Here is a 21836-nt window from a genome sequence, read left to right on the forward strand (position 1 = left end):
GGGAAGCTAAAGGCCACGATATTCTTCAAGTAATTCCAGTCACTGAGGCGTAACAAGGACATGCATAAATGTTCATTAACAAGATTTCACTAAAAATGCCCATATTTCCAGAATGAATCTTTCACTTACAGAAGCTATGTAGCAGCCATGACTCAACACAGATCCCTTACAAGCAATGCTCTTACTGAGTGACAGACGCCTTTCTCCCAGGGCAAAGTAAGGCTCGCTTCACACTGGGACACTGGTGACAGTCACCAGAAACGGTCACCGACAGAGATACGTTTGTTTGAACTGGCATGTTCACACCGGGACACTACACTGCCTCACCGATCCACTGTGATGGACAAGGTCACTGTGTTTACAGCAGTCACCGCCAGACCTGCATTGGTTTGAATTGGAGTGTTCACACTGGAACACTGATCACAGACACAGCGCTGCAGATTTGCCAACTGACAGACAGTCATTTCTGAGACAGTGACGTGAAATATTAATTATCATTATACTGTACACACATGAGTTTTGATCTGATTAACTCAGGATTTGAGATGTCAAAAGCGATGGCTGTAGTAATGAAAACGAATACGTGGCAAGAAATTATAAAGAAGTTTGTGCATGATTACAATGAGAAGGGCATGGATAAGAACAACAAAATTGGTAAGTTGTATGCTCTTTTTTCAAATTTAATACTTTATTTTTCGGACCATAAAAGGTTATTGAAATTTAGTTGCTACCCCTGTAAGAGTCCATTTCACTAACTAATCAGTTGGCAATACCTGCGGTGTCTGATACTAATGATCCGAGAGTGTTCACCAGTCACCGGTGACCTTCACTGGCGACCGTCACCAGTGTCCCAGTGTGAAACAGGCCTAAGATATCCACGATGGTCTATGCAGAGTTTGGAAAGTGGGACAGGGGTATTGGCACATTCAGGCTTTGTTAGACCACTGCTCATGCCTGCATAGCGTAGCATTGTCACTCGTGAGCATTCATGGCAAAGGGTAAAGGGCTTAGTTGAAATGGCAGTATTTCATACAGTTTATATTATGAGAAAGTTTCAAAACGAGTATGTTTACAACTAATAATGAGAATAAAATTTTTAGAGAATTCATTGGGTGCTAAAGTAAACACTACACTTCTCCTAAGAGTATAAAGATTACAATGCAATTAAATGCAAATGTTCCTTTAATTAAAAATATAGAGGAAGAATATATTCCATTAACAAAAGTTACTTACCACTGTAGCATTTTTGTGAAGACCAAACATCCAAACTTTACTTGGTTTTGCTGTAACTTCAGGTGCTTTTTGTGCACTAGATCCCATTCCAACAGGTATACGACTGTGTTTACGGTTATGGTCAGTCTGAGAAGTCCGGGTGGCCTTCATTGGCACAGGAGATCTGTTATCAGATACATCTTCATCTTTTTTTATGAAGCCATTTCCAACTGCACTGGAGGCTAACTTAACAGGTGGAAGATTTGCATAATTCAACACAGATTCTGCAAGAGAAGTATCTGGCACAACATTTGCGGGAGCTACAGAACTGGGCCTGCTTCCTGATGATTGTGAGCTGTACGAGCTCCTCTTCGAGCCAATATTTGAATAAAATCCTGGCAGGGGAATACCTGAAGTCACTGGAGGACCCAAAGTACGAGGTGACTTATCAGCCCTGGTCACTGCATTGCATTCCTGCTTTACTGGCAACCTTAGAGAAGGAATCTTTGTAGACTTTACTGTTGCCGTATTTGTAGAACCACGTGTTATATTCTGCAATAAAGTTGCCGAATTAACAGAAGGGTTGCAAAGGCTTGATTCACACGTAGGGGTATTAGACAGTCTCGAATTTGGTCGCTGTGGTGTCGGTACGATCACGTTTTCTGTTATATGTGCTTTTTCTTGAGTAAAAGCCATTGGTTCCATTATATCCTTCTCAGCATCTGATTCTAGTGAGTCTGTATGTGAAAATGCTGTATTTTGATTAACGCAATTCTTATCTGTGTCAGCAGGGAAACCAGTTGCATTTGAGTCCACTGTTTCATTCAGTAGTTCTGGATTCAATATGCTTCCAGAAATAAAATTGCCCATTTTACTGCTATCTTCTGTCTTTACGCTGATGAATGGAGACAAACTGGGCAACTCTTCAGTAAATTTCTCATGTCGTTCTTTACAATTATCGTAAGACCCACCAAGATTAGTGACATCACCTTCCAATGCACTCAATTTAGTATGTATCAAACCAGATTCGTCATTCAAATGGCCACTAAAATTTTTATCAGGAGCAATATCTTCCTTATCTGTGACGAGTAGAAATGAATTACGGTTCTTCTCCTCATCTTGGAAATTTGAGTTCTGCACAGGTGTAGGAGGCAACATTCCTGAAAATTACGAAATAACTTCAAACAAGTTACATTACCATTTCAACAAATACTTAAAAGTAGGTCAAGGCCACAGCTTTTTGACTATGTGTATAACTGTATGGAAAAAAAAGGGGAAAAGAAGGGGGGGGGGGGGGGGCAGTGAGCAGCAGCGTAGTACTGCGCTGAATGTTTTATACAAAATGCATACTGCTTGTTGTGTTTATACCAAGCACTGTAAATGAAGTGAAACATTGCACTTGTTGTATTCCAACTAGGGTTGTCAACTATTCCATATGTTGCAGGAAATCCCATATTTTCACCTAATATGGATGAAAATCCTGGGTCCCCTATTTTTCAAGACATATCCTGTATTTTCAGAATTCCTGCCATTCATTCTTTTAAATTAGATAGATTATATGATGATTCCTTTGATGCTCTTCGTCATTTCCTTTCCTTTGCTCTCCCCCTCCCCCCTCCCGCCGCCCCCATATCAATTAATTTAGGCTCACAAATATGGTTTCCATTCAGTGTTATATCGGCCTGATACATGACGAGGAATTCCTCTTTCACTATCCTTCAATTGTTGTAGTTGAGTTCTGAGAGGACAATGTGCAGCACTTAGGCATTGAAATAGTTTGTAAAAAGTTAAGCTGGATGATGCTGGTGAGTATAGTGGGGAAGAAAATTCATTGAGGAAGAAAATAAAAAAGTTATTTGTGTGTGTCACACTAATTATGAGCAATACTCATGGATTGCACATGTAAAGAATAATCACCATAAAACATATTCTTTCTGCAAGGAGGATTTTAATACTGCACATGGTGGCAACACAGGCTGTCTTCAACATGCGAAAAAGTTGGGCAAGGAGTATGAATTATAGGATTATAGTCATTATTTATTTTGTGTTGCTCATTTTGTAATCTAGTTAGTGCAGCAGTGACTAATTAGTTAAAAATGTCTTGGTAGGTCACAAAGAGAGGGAAAAAGTAAGCCCCTTATTTTTTGCATTAGTCCCTTATTTTCACTTCTGTTATACACTACTATCACATTTGTCGCCTGAAGATGTTGGTACAGCAAGAAACCAGCTGTGACTTAATAAATGCACCTAAAATAACAGCTTAACACTCATTTTATTCAGCTGTGGAAACATTAAGATTATATCGACAGAAATGGCATGTGAATGACTGGGTATTCCACAACAACACAATGGTGTATAGTCTACAGTAATCATGAATTTTTGACAAAAAATTAATGGTGCTTGTTTCTCACACACAGCATTCAACAGACCTAGCTTTGGGTGACTTCTTCCTCTTCTCCAAGATGAAAATCAAGTAGAATGGGTATTGACTGATTTGATACAGTGAAGGAGATTCAAGCAGAATCACAGATCACATCCTAACAATGACTTCCAAGATGCATTTCAGACATGGCAGAAATCTTAGGATTGATGTATTCACTCCCAAAGGGATTAAATTGAAGGTGATAGTGCAGAATAAGATCTGAATATGATGTAATAATTTTAACTAATACATTTGTTGAACTTTTGGATAACACCTCACATATGCAGTGGTATGATACTTACTTGTGTAAAATTTTAACACATTTCTGTTTGTACAAGATACTTTTAAGTATGTATGTGCAAGGAAATAATATAATATATGTGGCATTTCTTTACATTTTGTATAAACAAGTGTTGGTAATAATACACTCATCAGAAATAAGAGGCACTGAACAATAGATGTCTGTAGGAAAGGATAATAAAATCAGACAGCTTAGCATTTAATTGTTATTTTCTATGCACTTGTGTGTTGCTCAGCAACTCTTCTATTTGACGAGTAGTGATTAATTATCGTACAGATAATCACATTCCATTCTGTGTTCATTTGGTTGCCAATACACTCGGTTCGAGTGGCCCACTGTTGTATGAAACAAACTTTTTACTTTCCCACCAACCTCTCCAATATTTCACACTACTTTATGAAAAAGTATATTAAATATACAGGTATATGTTTCAGTCATAATTTGCAAATAAGGCCAAAAAATGATTATCCTGATGCCACACCCCATTCTCAAAATAGTATCCTGTGTATAGATGTAACTTTGAAGCCTTTATTTGAAAAATGTAAGTACAGAAAGGTTTAATATAACACATAAATACTAATTTTAAAGAAAGAAAGAGGGATTTGCTAATATGGGTCACCAGGAGATGTAGGAACTAGCAGAGCTGAAAATGACTTTTCGCGCAGATCTCCCAGAAGTATTACTTTGTAGTTTACTATCAGCTGCTCAAAGAGCTGCAGCTTGGGTAGTTTAGTAGTGGCTTTAAGTCAAGTACCTTGCTAATTTACATTTACGCTTACCTTCATAATCCTCAGGAGATGCTTGGGCTTTCTGCTTATTCTGCATCTGCATATTTTCTTGTTGTCTAAAATATGCAGCTTGTTTTGAATATGCTGCAGCAATGTAATATGGAGGAGGTTGAGGTTGGCCCTGCTCACAAGGTGAGCAGGAGACTACACTGCTCATGGACATTTCTTCTGCTGCAGAAGAATTTGTGGATTTTTTCACATACTTTGCTTCACGGATAACAGGTCCTCTTCCTACAGCTACAACTGGACTAGCTGCATCCAAATCATCAATTTTATTTCTGTTGGCAACTAAGCCTTGCTTGAAATCATGAGGGACTTCAACTCTGTTATCAGAAATATCAAGATTTTCGTTTTCCCTACCATTTTCCATAGACTCCTGAAAATAATAATGCTGTTTTTAATGAACAGACTGCTAATAATTACAATTTATGGTCAAGAAATTCCTTCTTTTAAAGTTGTTACAGTAATAAAAAATGGGACTTTACCAAATCTCTGTTTAAATTAGGAAATTGTTATTTTTCCTATTTATTTATGTACTTTTCAAGGTCCTGTGAGATCATATGTGCTGAAGGTTACACGGCTGTGGAACAAGTCATCACATATAGTTAACAGAATAAAACAGTATACAGTAGGCAAGATGCTTATTTTGCAGTTAATAAAGGGTTGTACTGTAAACTGCAACTGACACTATTATAAACTGAATGATATTCAGATTTATTCAAATAAATTAAAAGCAAGACTTTTGTCATAGTGTACACAACAGCATAGATCAATGCCTTAAATTACTACAGGGAATCCTGTAATGAATAAAAAGGACACACCACAAGGAAGATAAACATTGCACTGAGAATTTCAGCCATAAAGGAGCTAGTGTGCTCGTTGCTTACAGGTTGTAATACAACATCTGGTAAGGACAATATACACAACAGCAAGATGAAACAACATACAGCATGTTGCACAGAAATTCTGCTAGACCATGTGAGTCACGAGAGCAGTTATAACCCCACTTTTCAAACAATTTACTGAATCACTGCTGTTAACAACTGCATGGAGACTGTAAGTGTACCATTATCGATACCCTTACTAATAAGTGAGAACAGCCATCAGCTTCTGGAGACTAGTACATTGTTGGCCTTCTAGAAGGTTTCACACAGGTCAGTTCCATGCCAACAATCAGGGAATCCCCTACTGACTGCACATTCATGGGAGATGTTGGAGAGACATCAGCAGGTTACATGTGGCTGAAGGTAATGGTCGGAATAAGTTTCGATAGTTGAGGAAATATAAATTTTACTGAAAACGGAGGAGTGTTTATGGAACTGTGGAAGAAGTTTTGTGATTTTATAAGTAAAGTATCGAAAATTATTAGCAATAAAGGAGGATTGTAGAGTAATATATCAGTGGCAGCCACTGATGGCACACGACAATTTGAATATTGTAAAGGTGACCATCGACATAGTTGGATACCGGAAGAAGTCTTATAACATATTATGGTAGCTAGAGAGACAATGAAATCTTCCTGAATGTAACTTTCATTTGAATCTTTTGTCTAGAGTGATGTGAGACTGACTATGACCATGTATTTCTTGCAGGGACACACAAACTGTGTTAAAATTAAGTCAATTCCATCGATCCAGTACTGTGATTAAGCATAGACCTCTACAAGCATAGATCAGCTAAGGTACACAGTAAAATTCAATAGCTTTCTATGTATCTAATGTTAATGCCACCCCTTTCACTTGTCTGATTGCCACTAAAACCGAGTGAACTGTAAACAATAAAATAAATGAGGAGGGAGGGGTTGCAAGATGACATTGGAGAACATGGCGAACTGTCACCTTGTCTGAATCTTAGACTACAAGGATCTCCTGGCAGAAAATGTGGTTTCAAAAGGCACCTCTTCTAACTTTGTAAGCTGTTCTTTCTGAAGATAACTAGACAATGGGCTTTTCTGTATAGGCAGCGTGATGTGTTATTGTGTGTGAGGCCCCAATAGATACCACCTAACATTCAGCCCTTCCTCTTAACTACATTTTCATACCTGTATATCTGATTGGTTTGAACTGAAAAATCATGTCTCCCCCCCAAGTTCCACTTGTAATACAACTGTCTTTGATGTAGCCACCAACAATACAATATCTGTTGCAAAGGGTCCTGTGTAGTGTTCTTCATTTGTTGATGACACTATTTTCCACTCATCCTCTCTTACCAACTTGACCATCAAAAACTGATGAGATTGGAAAAGTAGGTAAAAGCACTACTACTGAAAAATGTCACTGCTGATGTTATTCACAATGCTGATTTCAGAATTATGGTAGTTAGGTGATGCCATCAAGACAGTTTTAAAAATTAAATGAGGTTTCTGGGCCTTTCTTTTCTTTTTTATTATTATTATTATTATTATTCGAGTTTACTTAGGTGCTGAACCTAAGGGTTTTGAAGGTACAATCTCTCTCATTTAGTATCTTCAAAAGCAAACTGGGGAAGCATAGCGTATGCCTCTTACAGTTCTGTACGACCTTTCCATACTTGCAAATTTTCGACTGCAAAATAATGAAGCATTTTAAAGAAAATGTATATAACAAGCCCATTCAAGTTCATTCAAATATGACATAAAATCAGTGACTTGTCTGTCCATAAGCTATCATCTTTCATACCCTTACCAAATTGTCAAGGGAGTAAGTCAATTCTTCTTTGGGCTGAAGGGTGTGACTCCAATTTCCACACTATTACAGGAGACAAAAAAGTCCAGATAACATCTGACTAAACTCTAGTACCAGATTTTTTCATTTTCTCTACTCTGAGGTCTAATTTTATACATTAGCGTCATAATGTTTAGCATACCATTCTTCTCCTAGAATGTATACTAATGGAAACATTTTGAATTATTGCACTGCATGGAAGAAAAACATTTCACATTATTCTTTTACAACTTAGTTCCTACAGAAGTGCAGTAACATTCAGAACAGAAATCCAAAAACAAGTCAATTACACCTTCTAAAAACCTCTGATATGCAAGTTTTCATGAAGGTTAAATTCATAATAGGGCTCTCAATAGGTAATTCTAACCTTCCTTCTGGTACACTCTCATCCTGGTAAACTTCTTCAGAGTCATCTAATAGGCATCTTGGAGAGCATTCCTGACAAAGTGAAATGAAATAAGCGTACAGCATTGTGGGCCGGGAGTCCCCCATTCGGGGAAGTCCAGCCGCCAAGGCGAGTACTTATTGCATTCGACGCCACATTGGGCGACTGGCGCGTTGGAGATGGGGATGAAATGATGATGAGGACAACACAACACCCAGTCCTTGAGCAGAGAAAATCTTCTGCCCCAGCAGGGAATCAAACCCGGGCTTCTTGGAGTGGCATTCTGCCATGTTGGCGTGGCATTCTGCCATGCTGACCATTCAGCTAACGGGGGCGGACAGCATTCATTACATTTGTTGAGAACAGGTTATGGCAATATGAGAGGAAAGCACCATAAACTATAGGTTGCAGATCAAAAAGTTCTTTTTTCTTCTCTCTGTTAAAGGGGACAGGGACCTGATAACTAAAAGATGGCTTCAGTGTATCATGATCACATTAACTACTTTAAATATCCCAGTTTTTTTAAAGAAAGACTGTGACATTCCGAAAGTTTTCCTGAGTAGAAAATCGACATATTTTCTTTTGTAAATCTGACCCATTTCACATTTTTTTGTACGAAATTTTGCCCATGGTCATCAGACTTTTTCCATTTGTAATGAGTGCTTGAAAAGTACTGGTGGTGGTGGTGGGGGGGATGGACTTTCCAAGACTTCTTTGTTTCTTTTTTCTTTTTTTGCCTTCAGATGTTGGACACAATCTTTGGAGTGGATAGGACCTCTACCTTTTGTTCGGGATTTCAATTATGGAGTGATTTGTGTTGCATTCAATATGCAAGTGATCTGGCACTAAAAACATTTGTGGACAATAACCTCCAATGATGCGTCATCGTTAACAACTCATAACAGCATTGCAAAATGTGCAAGTATTTGTTCTGACCACCACATATAACACAATTTTAAAGGCAAGGCATTTAAATATTTTACTAAGTACAACAACACTGCCTCGTCAGCTCGGTGTCTGGCCTTGTCTTCACTGCACGTGTAACAGTACACTTATTCATTCTTGTGACGGAGGACAGTCAGATTGAAAATCCACTGAAGACATTTGAAGCAGACCAGAGTACTTCCAAGCTGCTGCATGTCAGAAGTGCCAAGTCAGACAATTCTTGCTGAATAGTAAATTCATTCTGAAGTTCAAACTACGAGGGGAGTTTGAAAAGTTCATGCAAAAATAAAAACTACTTACGCATTTGGGGTAAACCTTTTTTATCTTTCAACATAGTCTCCTTTTAGATTTATATACTTCGTCCAATGCTGTCCTAATTTGTTGATCCCTTCTGAATAATAAGAACTGTCCAAGTCTGCAAAATAGCAATTAGTTGCTGCAATCACCGCCTAGTTTGAATAAAATATTTGTCCCGCCTGCCATTTCTTCAAATTTAGGAAATGATGGGTGAATGTACACACAGTATTCTCAGTGAAGCAACCTTCTGGAATCCAAACTGTGATCTGCTAAGTAAACCATTTCCACTTAACTGTGAGACTACTCGGTAGTACATTACATTTTCAAATCTTTTGGATAAAGATGTCAGTAAGCAAACTGGATGATAATTGCCTTGTCACCTTTCTTATGAAGAGGTTTAACAATAGCATATTTTAATCTGCCTAGAAAAATTCCCTGCAGTAGTGACACATTGGATATATCACTAAGGATATTACTTCTTAAATTGGAACAACTTTAAAAATTCTGTCTGAAATACCACCAACACCACATGAGCTTTTGTTTCTTAGAATTTTTATAATTATATTAACTTGGTGCACGATGGTGGTGCTACTTAAAAAAAGGGGGGGTTCAAATGGCTCTGAGCACTATGGGACTTAACATCTGAGGTCATCAGGCCCCTAGAACTTAGAACTACTTAAACCTAACTAACCTAAGGACATCACACACATCCATGCCTGAGGCAGGATTCGAACCTGCGACCGTAGCGGTCACGCAGTTCCAGACTGAAGTGCCTAGAACCGCACAGCCGATGCTACTTCTAGTTGCTTAAAATTTTGTGGAGTGAAATTTTTAATATATTCTCTTGCTTCTTCAAGTGAACCATTCAATCCTCTTTTTGCTGCTACATTTAGAAAATTGTGTTAAAAGCACCTCAACTTATGAATTATCAGTCAGAAGATTCTCATTTAGTTTAATTGTTATGATATCTTGAACCCTGACAGGCTGTCCTGTCTCACGTTTGACAATATCCAATATAGTTTTTATCTTATTATCTGTATTATTTAATTCTGTCTGGACATCCATACTTCTGGACATTTTAATGACATTCCTTAAAATACTACAGTATTTTTTGTAATATGTTATGAATCGGTGTCCTACTACCTTGCAGCACAAGAGTTGGACAACTGACTACTGAAATTAAACTGAAACCCAAAATAATAACTCTAATTATTTTTTCCTGTCTGTAAAACAATCTAGTTACTGTTCTTCTTGTCTGCCAGGTAGCTCAATAACTCATCTAGATTTCTCATAAATAGCTGAAGGTTTCCTTGATGGGACCTGTACACTGTCACAATTATAATAGAAATATTCTCTGCAGTTAATGCAGCAAACGGACAGACCATAGCATCAGCTTGTCACCTTTCCAGCAGGATGAGAAAGAATGGGACAGTTACCATTGTCAACTGCTGTTACATTTCGAAGCATGCACAGCTACAGACTAACTCAAAATTCATGTCATTGCCTCCACAAATAGCAGGCATGAGATGAACCAGAAACACATGAATTTTCTTAGGTTTGTACTATTTTGTCATCTTGTTATAAACAAAAGAGTCTTATTGTCACTTTGTGTTTGAAAAAATTTTACTGTTGGAAGCATGAAAATCCCTCCACGCCATCAGGGTGGCAGAACTTATACGGTTGTCTAGTAAATGTCGTGTCAAGTACAAAAATCCTGCATGTCAGCAATCACACATAGTATGTTTAAAAGTCTAGCAGTTAGACAATTACACACTCAATAAGATTCTCAGGATAACAAGAAATTAATTTTTCCAACAGGAAGTGTCTTGCTGTTAAGGCAATTCTAGCTGGGTGTAAGAAAAGTTTATCACCACCCACATTCTCTCAGGCCCACACAAGGAGAGAGAACATTTGTACTGTGGGCCACATTTTAGCTGTATGCAACAAGCAAGCATTGCACAAGCCATGGCACCAATGCATTAAAGCTCACACAAAAAACTCTGCTTAAGGGGTAACACCACAACAGAATTTTCAAAAAGTCTTTTTTTAAGAGGCACTGAACCCTCTGAAATATGAAGCAAAAAGTCTAATCATTGAAAACAAATTTGTTCTATGGAATTCAGAGCTACTCCACTAGCACCTCAGTTGACACAAAACAGCCTACTTGTGTCAACTCAATATCCCCTGTAGTGTCTGGGTACAGTTAGAAGCATTTGAAAACAATAATACATTAGCCTGGCTTCAGTATGTGTTGACTTGTTTCTTTGTGATCCTATAGTATACAGCTTTGTCTTTCAAGTAAGAATGAGTGATAAGAAAGTGTACGCAGGCAGAAAAGGTAGCATAACATTATATTCAACATGACGTTAAAGCAGTATGTCATCAAAGTGTACAAAGAATACATATGGGGCTGAGAGCAGTTTGGAAGGAGTCAGTACCTCTGCTAAGAAATTGAAAGATAGTGACCAGGATTTTGATGTGAACTGCAGATTGAACTATAGGATTATAAATTTTCTTCCTGTTTTCTCTGTTATTTCTCAACATGTGAAATATAAAATGTGTTGTGCAGACAACACACTGCAAGAATGAAGTCCTTGAGGCTTAGCTTCACAACAATTATTGTTTGTCAAAACCGCCAAGAAGTTGTTATACCAAGTAGTAAGCTTATATGGAAGTTATACAAAATCAACTGTCAAAAGGTTAGTGCATTCATGGAATTGTTGCAACCAATATTTCAATTGTTCTATGATCAACGCATTGATATAATTTCGATTGCAACAGCAACAGTATGACAGGCCGGTCCTTGGACGTACGAGTTTTCCAAAAATAGAATTTTTTCATTTGTTCATATCCATACATTTCAAAACTTCAAACATGTTTTTCTCAGCACCCAGAAAAACTCCAACACTTTTCAATCTTTTTATTTGAAAAATTTAACCACAACTTTGAAATAGCATTCCAAAGTGAACCACATTGGGGATTTTCAATTAGTTAATTAAAAAAATATTTATTAACAAATGACTGTCCTTTTTTGTGAAAACTGAACGATTTTATTCAAACACTCGCCAGTTGCACAAAAATCAATCTCCCCCCCCCCCAAAGATTCACACTGGCATCAGTTATAGTGTATGCGACAGATCACCTCAAAGTCAGCTTGCCTTGGGAGAATTGCTGCAGTGTCCCCATTTGTAATATTTTCCGACAAAATTTTTTGTAATATACTTACATGCTCAATAACTAACCCCCCCCCCCCCCCCCCCAAAAAAAAAAAAAAAAAGTTCAAGGAACCACTTTTTCTAAGTGATATTACAGTGGTGTTACCCCTTAAACACCAATGAGGACTCAAGTAACACACCCTTGATCAATTTTTCAAAAACTGTAATTTCTGTGTTCCTGAAAAAGCAATTTGTATTTTATTGCATGAATTAACAAAAGTTTGATTATAATTGTGTTTATACTTCTTTTTACACATTCTGGATTTTATTTGTGTAGCTGGATATTTATATTACATCTGACAGAAGCAACTGCTATGGCACTTCCCGCTTAAGACATTTTCCTACTTAACAGTGTCTAAATGAGATTTTACTGCATAGGATCATAATCACAATGTCATACATCAATCGACATAGCATCTCTGACAATTTCAGTACCTTCCAAAGCCACCTCTAGTTATGAAGCAGATAATATTTTCAAAACATTAATTTTAACAATAATGGGAAGTTATGAAAAAAGAAATATTAGGAACATACACAACTGTGTAACCAACCTTGGATTCATTTTGTGAATTTGCAGTACTTGGAAACTGTGGTATGGCTGGTTTCTTAACCTTTGCTTCCTTTATGACAACATCACTGACTGGCTTTGGCACCATCTCTTCAAGAAGTGGTAAATCTTCTTCCACCTGAAAATGATGATAAAAATTGTCAATTCAGACACCATCTATCAGAAAAAACCCCTTATCAAAAGGGGAATGGGGGGGTGGGGGGGAGGAGGAGGAGGAGGAGGATCTTCTTGGGTTCACTAAATCACTGACATGACTACACCTGCATATAACTATTATGACGCACTCATGTTTTCAATAATCTTCCGCTAAATCTCAGTTTCCAAGCTTGCAAGTTTTCTTTCTCTTTCGTGAGTGCCCATCGACAACTCAATGTTTCTGCTATTCTGTAATTGGTCTCCTTTGCTCCAAATTATTTACATTCTGTCTCAATTTTCTTGCTTTAGCCACTCCTTTCTGTGGCACCCACAGGCTGAGTGATGGACAGTGTAAATCATTTCTTCTTCTAGAATTATATTTATTCATGTTACAGTAGTTTTTGAACTGTGATTGATTGTTGACAAAAATCTTTGTAAGGAAGTAAACACATTATGAGGCTGTTGTCAGCATGCTCAACTTTTTAAAAAACTATCTACAGGAGGGTTCTAGCATGGAAATCACTCATTTTCCCTATTACATGCATTTGCACAATTTTTGCTCAATGACAAGTTACCCCAGAATAGGATGACATACAGCATCTCTTGTAACCTCGCTACATGTATTGACAGAAGACACAAAAGTGTGGAGTCTCATTTACATCTACATCTGATGAGGATGCTGTTATTGAGGGAACAAACATTATTTCTGGCTGACTGATCACGTGAGACCAGCTAGCCATCCAATTCAAGCCCAAGCGGCCATGACACCTCTCATTCTATGTGAGTCAGTCGATGCTATGCTCTGATCTTCACTGACAGACAGTGATCGTTCAGCAGATAGGACAATATTCGCAGAGTTACAGATAGTGTCAGTGACAATTCTCTTTGATACTGGTATGTCTATTTTCATAAATCAATCCTCACATTTCATTATTGGTGCTCTGTCATTGGACAATGTAAAATAAAAATTATGGGTGTATGGACATCAAGAGAGTCCACTGGGAGGCAAAGTGCAACTTTTGATCAAATATAACCAAATCATAACTTATTTCAATACACATAGGTGTGATCACATTTAAATTGTTTATTTTTAGATGACCAGTTTTGATCTTCTAAGAGATCATCTTCATATCTCACATTTCTGGATGACTGTAGGAACTGTTGGCATGGGGCAGGTCCACCTGTGCAGGCATGGAGAACTGCGCTCAGTGCACAAAGAGCAGTGTTGGTGTGGAGCAGGTCCACCTGTACAGGCGTGGAGAACACTGCTGTAAGTGTACTGAGCACTGTTCTCCATACCTGCACAGATGGACCTGCACCATGCCAACGGTTCCTACAGTCATCAAGAAATGTAAGATCTGAAGATGATCTCTTGTACGATCAAAACCAGTCATCTAAAAATAAACAACTTAAATGCGATCACAACTGTGTGTATTGAAATAAGTTATGATACTAACAGATCACTGTGTTTCCTGGAACAATTTCCAAAAAAATCAATCGGACACAGCTGTTCCTGGTAGTTACGGACCCACCCATGGAAAGCATTTTTAGACTGGACACATACTCTACATTCTGTGCATTCTATTCAACCTTCAGTGCCACGTGCAATAGTTCAATTGGCACAATTGTTTTAGCCAGAGTAGGGAAGGCTTTGAACTTTCATGCCCATATAGAGTTAAAACCAAAACTTTCAGACAGACCATGGTTCTTTAAAACCCATCAAATTCTACAAGCTTTCAGTAGAAGTTAGGTTACAACAGGCCAGACTGAAACACCAAGAAGTGCTTTTCCCCATCTCCTTCAGCCAATGGTCTTCCCTTGGTGGTAGTATGAAAGCCAGATGGCTCCTCTCACTTGTGTGGCGGTTTTAGACTTGTATTTGATGCGCAAGCAGAAGTTAATCCATACCTGTTACCACTTCCCAATGAGCTCTTTTCTAAATTCTCTGGGAGGTCAACTTTTCCCAAAATCGATCTCACAGAAACTAATTTTCAGCTTCTGTTAGATGACGAGTCTAGGAAAATTTTGATGTTGAACATCCAGTTTGGCACCTAGTGGTACAATCGATTACTGTCCAGAGTAGCTAGTGCACTTTCCATATTTCGAAGACTTTTGGAACAAGCATCCCCTACTGTGTAAACTACCTGAATGACATTTTGGCAATGGGGCATACTAACAAAGAACATTTATGTAATTTGCATCTTATTTTCATGGTGCTCGCAAACAAAATGGTTCTTTTCTCAGCTTTTTGTTACATACATCAGCTTCACTCTCAGTAAAGAGGGCGTTCGGCCCATGCATGGGTACATCACAGAAATACACAAAATGCCAGTCCACAAATTAGTACAAGTCTGACAAGTGTTTTTGGGCAATGTTAACTATTATACTCAGTTAATCAGTGGCTGATGTCACTTACCGAATCAAAGAGTTTTGCCGAAAGTGAGTTGTCTTTCACTGGTCGAACGCTTGTCAAAAGGCTTTTCCAACCTTCAAATCGTGCCTTCAATTAACACCCTGTTTAATGACATCCCAGCCTCATTCACTATTAATCCTAGCTACAGATACCTCACTGCATGGCATCAGAGCCATCCTGCTTCATAAGTTTTGCAATGGTACCAAAAAGCCTATTGCATTTGCACCCAAAACATTAAATCAAGCCCATTAATCCCAGATTGAAAAACAGACATTGGCTAACATTTTTGGTGGGCACAAATTTCATACTTTTTTGTATGGTCATAAGTTCCATTCAATTATCATAAGCCATTATTATCCTTGTACAGGCTCAAGGCTTAGTGGACCTTATATCTAGAAAACTATCTGTACAGTATTCACTACTGTCAATCCAACGAACATTCAAATGTGAACACTTTGTCTCGACTTCCCATGGGCCCAGCCTCAGACATCAGCAGGCAGGAAACAGTCCAGGTGGGAGCCCAAATAGAGCAATCCTTCGAAGATTTTTCAATCAATTCTAAAGATGATGCAGCAGCATCCAGGTGTGGCCCACTGCTCCATCTGCTCCTCCAGCATGTTCGCATGGGATGGCCCACCAAGCTGCTAGCTACAATACCACCAGGAATCTGTCGCAATTTCAAATTCATCAGGGTATCCTGCTACTAATGCGAGAAAATGACAACTGTCTGGTGGTGGTGTCGTCATCCCTGCAGCAATGGGTGTTGCAGCTACTCTACTAGTCACACTGGAGGACCATCCAGATGACACAGCTAGTGGTGGGATGATGACTTACAAGAATTTTTCATTCACACTTTCAAAATGCAAATGGCTAAAGCTATGGCACCAGTTAAAGCAGATTCAGCACTTAAAACCTTTTTAGCTTCTTACAGGTTGACAACCATACACGGCCATAGCCCGGCATAACTATTCCATGAGCGTACCGACCTATCATTGCTGGATCTTCAATTCCCACCATCTGAGCAAGTCAAAGAGGAATGAATACCACTTCCTGTGGGCGCCCCAATGTGGGCACGCACTTTCAGGAAGTCCCCTGGTTGTATTTAGGGGTATACTGCAGCACAGCAATTACACCAGGTGGTTCTGATAGTGGCTGCACATTCGATACTGTGCAGACACTGCAACCAGCTTGAGATGCTGCAACATCGACATCCCAGAACTGGGCTCTTCAACGGCTCACCTAAGACAATGGACGGCTGGTCCTTCCATCCCACCTACTACAGGGAGTAGCCACACAAATGGATCTGCCTCATCCATCAGATAAACTGACAGGGCTGCCATAACAACACTGATGCAGACTGCTTCCAACGTTCCCCAGTTTTGGCCTCAGTCATTTATGTCTATGTTCAGCGAGGGTGCTGACAGCGAGGAACACACATTATCTCTGGCCAAGCGATCGTGTGAGATCAACTAGGGTGATTTAAGCCCCAGAGGCCATGAACTCTCACTTATTTTCTACGAGTTAACCAATGCTGTATTCTGCTTTTAAGCAACGGTTCCCTAGATCATGAAATTATCATTACACATTACCAGGTAATCAATCAGCTCTTATTGTTATCCAAGTTAACCAAGCCTGTGTGTGAGATTGCTGGAGTGCGGTTACACTTCGGCACATACAGACTGGTATACTTATGTGTACTAACTATTGTGGTGGTTTCCACCACCATCTCTCAGTATCACCACATCTGTTCTACTATCCATTCACTTACCTGTCTTAAGCTTAGCTTGTATGCACGGCGAACTAATTGTGTGAATCCTTTTAATTTTATTGTTGCTCAGGACAACTATTTTATTTTATTGTGACTTTATCGACTTTTGTTCCATGATGCAGTGTACTATGCAAGTGACCTTAGAAAAGTGAGTCATGAAACCATCTGTGAATGAAAATAGGAACAGTACAACGGTCATCAACAGTATTCTGTTCTTTCGAGAACAGTTACTGTCTTCATATATACAGTACAACAATTTTTTGACATTTGCATGTCAAAAATTCGATACTGCTTGGATTTTGTTTTACGTAAATTCAGTGACAGTCCATCTCCAGAGAAACAGTTATTAATTATTAAGAAAATATTATTTACATTTTCAATTGTTGAAATTACTCTGCTACATATGATTATAATTTTTCCATTGTCAGCAAAGAGAACTATTTCTTTTTCTTGGATATGTGATGGAAGATCATTTATGTATAACAAGAATAAGATTGGACCCATTCATTATACACTGGTATGAAAAACTTAAGGACAAAAGTAGCTTTTGCATGATGTGTTACTTCCAAGTAACACAGCTTGAGGAAACTTGGACCATACACAGAAAGAACTGCTATAGTATGGTGCAGAACAGAAATATGCGCAGAGGTGCATAGAATTACACTTATATACAAAGACAATAATTACACTGAAGTCATGGCAATTTATGATGGTCCCCTAGGCATTACAATAGACAGGACATGATTCTTAATAGGGTGTGTGATCACGTTCTGCAGTGTGCTCTCATGCTGGCCACAGGGTTGGTAAGGTGTTCTTGTGGTAGAGCACTACATTCCTCCACCAGCAGGTCTGAAAACTTCTAGGTGGTCATAACTGCATATGGATGTGCTGCAACCCGTCTCTTCAATAAATCTCATCTGTGCCTGATGTGATTTAAGTAGGGGGAACAGGCAGGCTAGTCCATTTCAGAAATGTCCCTTCATTCCAAGCACCCCTCCACCTGTGCTGCTTGATTTGATGCAGTCACACACTGTCATGCATAAAAATGACACTGGGTTGGATGCACCCCTGAAAAGATGCCCATGGGGAATGAGTACAGAGTCAAAATAACACTGAACCCATGAGTGTACTGTGTTCAAAGATTTGAAGTCGGTATGCCCATGCAACATAATGCCTCTCCGCATCGTAACAACTGGATCACCAAAACGATCATGTCTGACAATGTTTCTGGGTACTGCTGATGTGCAGGTATCAAAAGAACACAAAATACAGCAGAACAACACCAAGCAGTCCCATGCACGAGATTGCATGCCTTGCAATCATGTTAAATGTTACTGAAATTGCAACCACTGAACAACATGGATTCCTTCTTGACTGTTGCAAACTGTAATGCATCGTATGCTGCTGTAGTTGACTATGGTCAACCACCTCCTCTCCTTTGGAGAGCAGTGCCCTGATGTGTAATGCTAACCATCCGTGCGAAACAATGCTATGAACAATACCAAACTCCTGGGCTACATTGTCATACTTTGCCTTTCTTACAGTTTCCAGACAATTCTTCCCCACCTGAAGTCATGCCTCTGGGCCATGTTGTGGTGAAGACTACCACCATAGTGCAACATAACTGCTTGCTGATGGACACATCAGCTTTTCCTTATTCCTTTAACTATCTCATGTTGTTGACATTATAGTCACACTGACCTCACACCATGTCACATCCATTTTTCAGTGCACTGAATGGGAGACCAAAAGAGAGTAGTTAATGTGTTATGTTACATTACTTATCTTATGCTAAAGTTTTGCTGAACAGTATGTATTCCTGAAGTACACCTGTAGTGATCGATCCTCACTCTAAAGATGCTGTTTATTGTGTATACTCACATAATTTCTTAATGAAACATCTGCCTCCTTTTAATTGGACAGAATGAAAACCAGTTATCGGCAAGATCTCTGATACCATACTGTTTGAGCTGCTCTATGAGAATATTGTGAACTGTACAACCAAACGGTTTCGACAAGCCTTAAAAGATACGACTTAGGAATATTTTGTCACTTAAATTTTGTATAATCTAATTTGTGAATTGAAAAATAGCATGTTCAGTGGGGAGACCCTTCTGAAAACCAAACTGAAACTAAGTTCTTATTTAGAGAGAGGTGTGTTATGGTTTTTGCATACATAATTTTTTCTATACCTTTGAGGAGAAGATAAGTAGTGAGCCTGGTTGGTCTTAGTACTTTTCTTGTGAAGGAATGTGATAATCGTGTCTTTCAGTTTTTGTAGTGATATCCCTTGTGATAGTGATGAGATGCTTATGTGACTGAATACCTTGAATATATGGGAAGAACAGAATTTTAGTACTTTATGTATATAGTGTCGATTCTGTGACAGCTTTTGGTTTTGAGGGAGTTAATTCATTCTGAATTTCTTTGGCAGGATATGCTGTAATTATAATTTGATGTATTGAGTGAGAAATTAATTTTTTCACATATTCTATTGCTTTATCCCTTGAGTTGGGTTGTCCATGCTAATCTTCTGAGCTACTTCAAGGAAGTGATTATTTAATATGTTGGCTACCTGACAGCTATCATTTACTAATTGCATATTTTCTCTAATGATAAGTCCTCACATTCCATATTTGATCTCCCAGTTTCTCCTTGTACTATTGTCCACATAGATTTAATTATATTATCCGAAGTACTGATGTAAGACATTGTAGAGACACTTTCTTAATCGCTTTCCCTAAAACAGCACAGTACTTCTTATAATATGTAGTCAGTTCTTTATTTGTCCTAATCATTTCAAATGATGTCCTTTTCCTTGAACACAATGTTTTGATTCCTTTGTGTCTTATTAGTAGCATTCTTTATGGTTTTCTTGGGTAAACAGCTGTTACAGACTGATAGAAAACCATTTATGAATACATTAATAGGGTGTACAAGCAAGCACAGAAAAAATTCCTGCAATTTTCCCAGTTAAAAATACTCTTTTTCCGTGTTAAATTACATATTTCCCTTGAAGTTGTAAAACTTGTAAGTTCTTTGAATGGTAAAGGTTTTATACATTGGCGTAAAACTTCCTGGAACTTTAAAAAACAAAAACCAGCAAAATATAAAGTATTTTGGTAAGATCTCTGATACGCAGCAACATGTACACTATATTACTACATCACAGAAGTATAAATACGAATTCCTCCAAATACAGCACAGCAGCTTCCGAAGCACTGAAATTGCAATGTGCTTTTGTCACCCAGTTATAGCCCATGTCACGTGATCTAGCCAGCCAATGACAGCAGATATTCAGAGCATAGGACACACGATGTAGTCAGCCAATAGCAACATAAAAGTTAAGTAGCATGAACAATCAAATGGGAAAGTTAAGGATTTAAATTAATATACATACTGTGTAGGTACAATAAAAGCAAAGCTTTCACATAATACACTCCTGGAAATGGAAAAAAGAACACATTGACACCGGTGTGTCAGACCCACCATACTTGCTCCGGACACTGCGAGAGGGCTGTACAAGCAATGATCACACGCACGGCACAGCGGACACACCAGGAACCGTGGTGTTGGCCGTCGAATGGCGCTAGCTGCGCAGCATTTGTGCACCGCCGCCGTCAGTGTCAGCCAGTTTGCCGTGGCATACGGAGCTCCATCGCAGTCTTTAACACTGGTAGCATGCCGCGACAGCGTGGACGTGAACCGTATATGCAGTTGACGGACTTTGAGCGAGGGCGTATAGTGGGCATGCGGGAGGCCGGGTGGACGTACCGCCGAATTGCTCAACACGTGGGGCGTGAGATCTCCACAGTACATCGATGTTGTCGCCAGTGGTCGGCGGAAGGTGCACGTGCCCGTCGACCTGGGACCGGACCGCAGCGACCCACGGATGCACGTCAAGACCGTAGGATCCTACGCAGTGCCGTAGGGGACCGCACCGCCACTTCCCAGCAAATTAGGGACACTGTTGCTCCTGGGGTATCGGCGAGGACCATTCGCAACCGTCTCCATGAAGCTGGGCTACGGTCCCGCACACCGTTAGGCCGTCTTCTGCTCACGCCCCAACATCGTGCAGCCCGCCTCCAGTGGTGTCGCGACAGGCGTGAATGGAGGGACGAATGGAGACGTGTCTCTTCAGCGATGAGAGTCGCTTCTGCCTTGGTGCCAATGATGGTGGTATGCGTGTTTGGCGCCGTGCAGGTGAGCACCACAATCAGGACTGCATACGACCGAGGCACACAGGGCCAACACCCGGCATCATGGTGTGGGGAGCGATCTCCTACACTGGCCGTACACCACTGGTGATCGTCGAGGGGACACTGAATAGTGCACGGTACATCCAAACCGTCATCGAACCCATCGTTCTACCATTCCTAGACCGGCAAGGGAACTTGCTGTTCCAACAGGACAATGCACGTCCGCATGTATCCCGTGCCAACCAACGTGCTCTAGAAGGTGTAAGTCAACTACCCTGACCAGCAAGATCTCCTGATCTGTCCCCCATTGAGCATGTTTGGGACTGGATGAAGCGTCGTCTCACGTGGTCTGCACGTCCAGCACGAACGCTGGTCCAACTGAGGCGCCAGGTGGAAATGGCATGGCAAGCCGTTCCACAGGACTACATCCAGCATCTCTACGATCGTCTCCATGGGAGAATAGCAGCCTGCATTGCTGCGAAAGAT

General features: G+C 39.5%; 1 protein-coding gene across 3 annotated transcripts in view; it reads right to left on the reverse strand.

The window, feature by feature from the left end:
• The window catches only part of LOC126470599 (protein lap1), a 153499-nt gene that overhangs the window by 24308 nt on the left and 107355 nt on the right, over positions 1-21836 (reverse strand). For all 3 annotated transcript variants that reach the window (XM_050098551.1, XM_050098552.1, XM_050098550.1), the window contains 3 exons: positions 12819-12953; positions 4715-5099; positions 1234-2372 (listed from right to left, as the gene is read on the reverse strand). In XM_050098551.1, coding sequence (XP_049954508.1) covers positions 1234-2372; positions 4715-5099; positions 12819-12953 — 1659 coding nt within the window. The remainder of the gene's footprint in view (positions 1-1233; positions 2373-4714; positions 5100-12818; positions 12954-21836) is intronic.

The sequence above is a fragment of the Schistocerca serialis genome, chromosome 3, assembly GCF_023864345.2.
Source record: "Schistocerca serialis cubense isolate TAMUIC-IGC-003099 chromosome 3, iqSchSeri2.2, whole genome shotgun sequence".
Classification (NCBI taxonomy): domain Eukaryota; kingdom Metazoa; phylum Arthropoda; class Insecta; order Orthoptera; family Acrididae; genus Schistocerca; species Schistocerca serialis.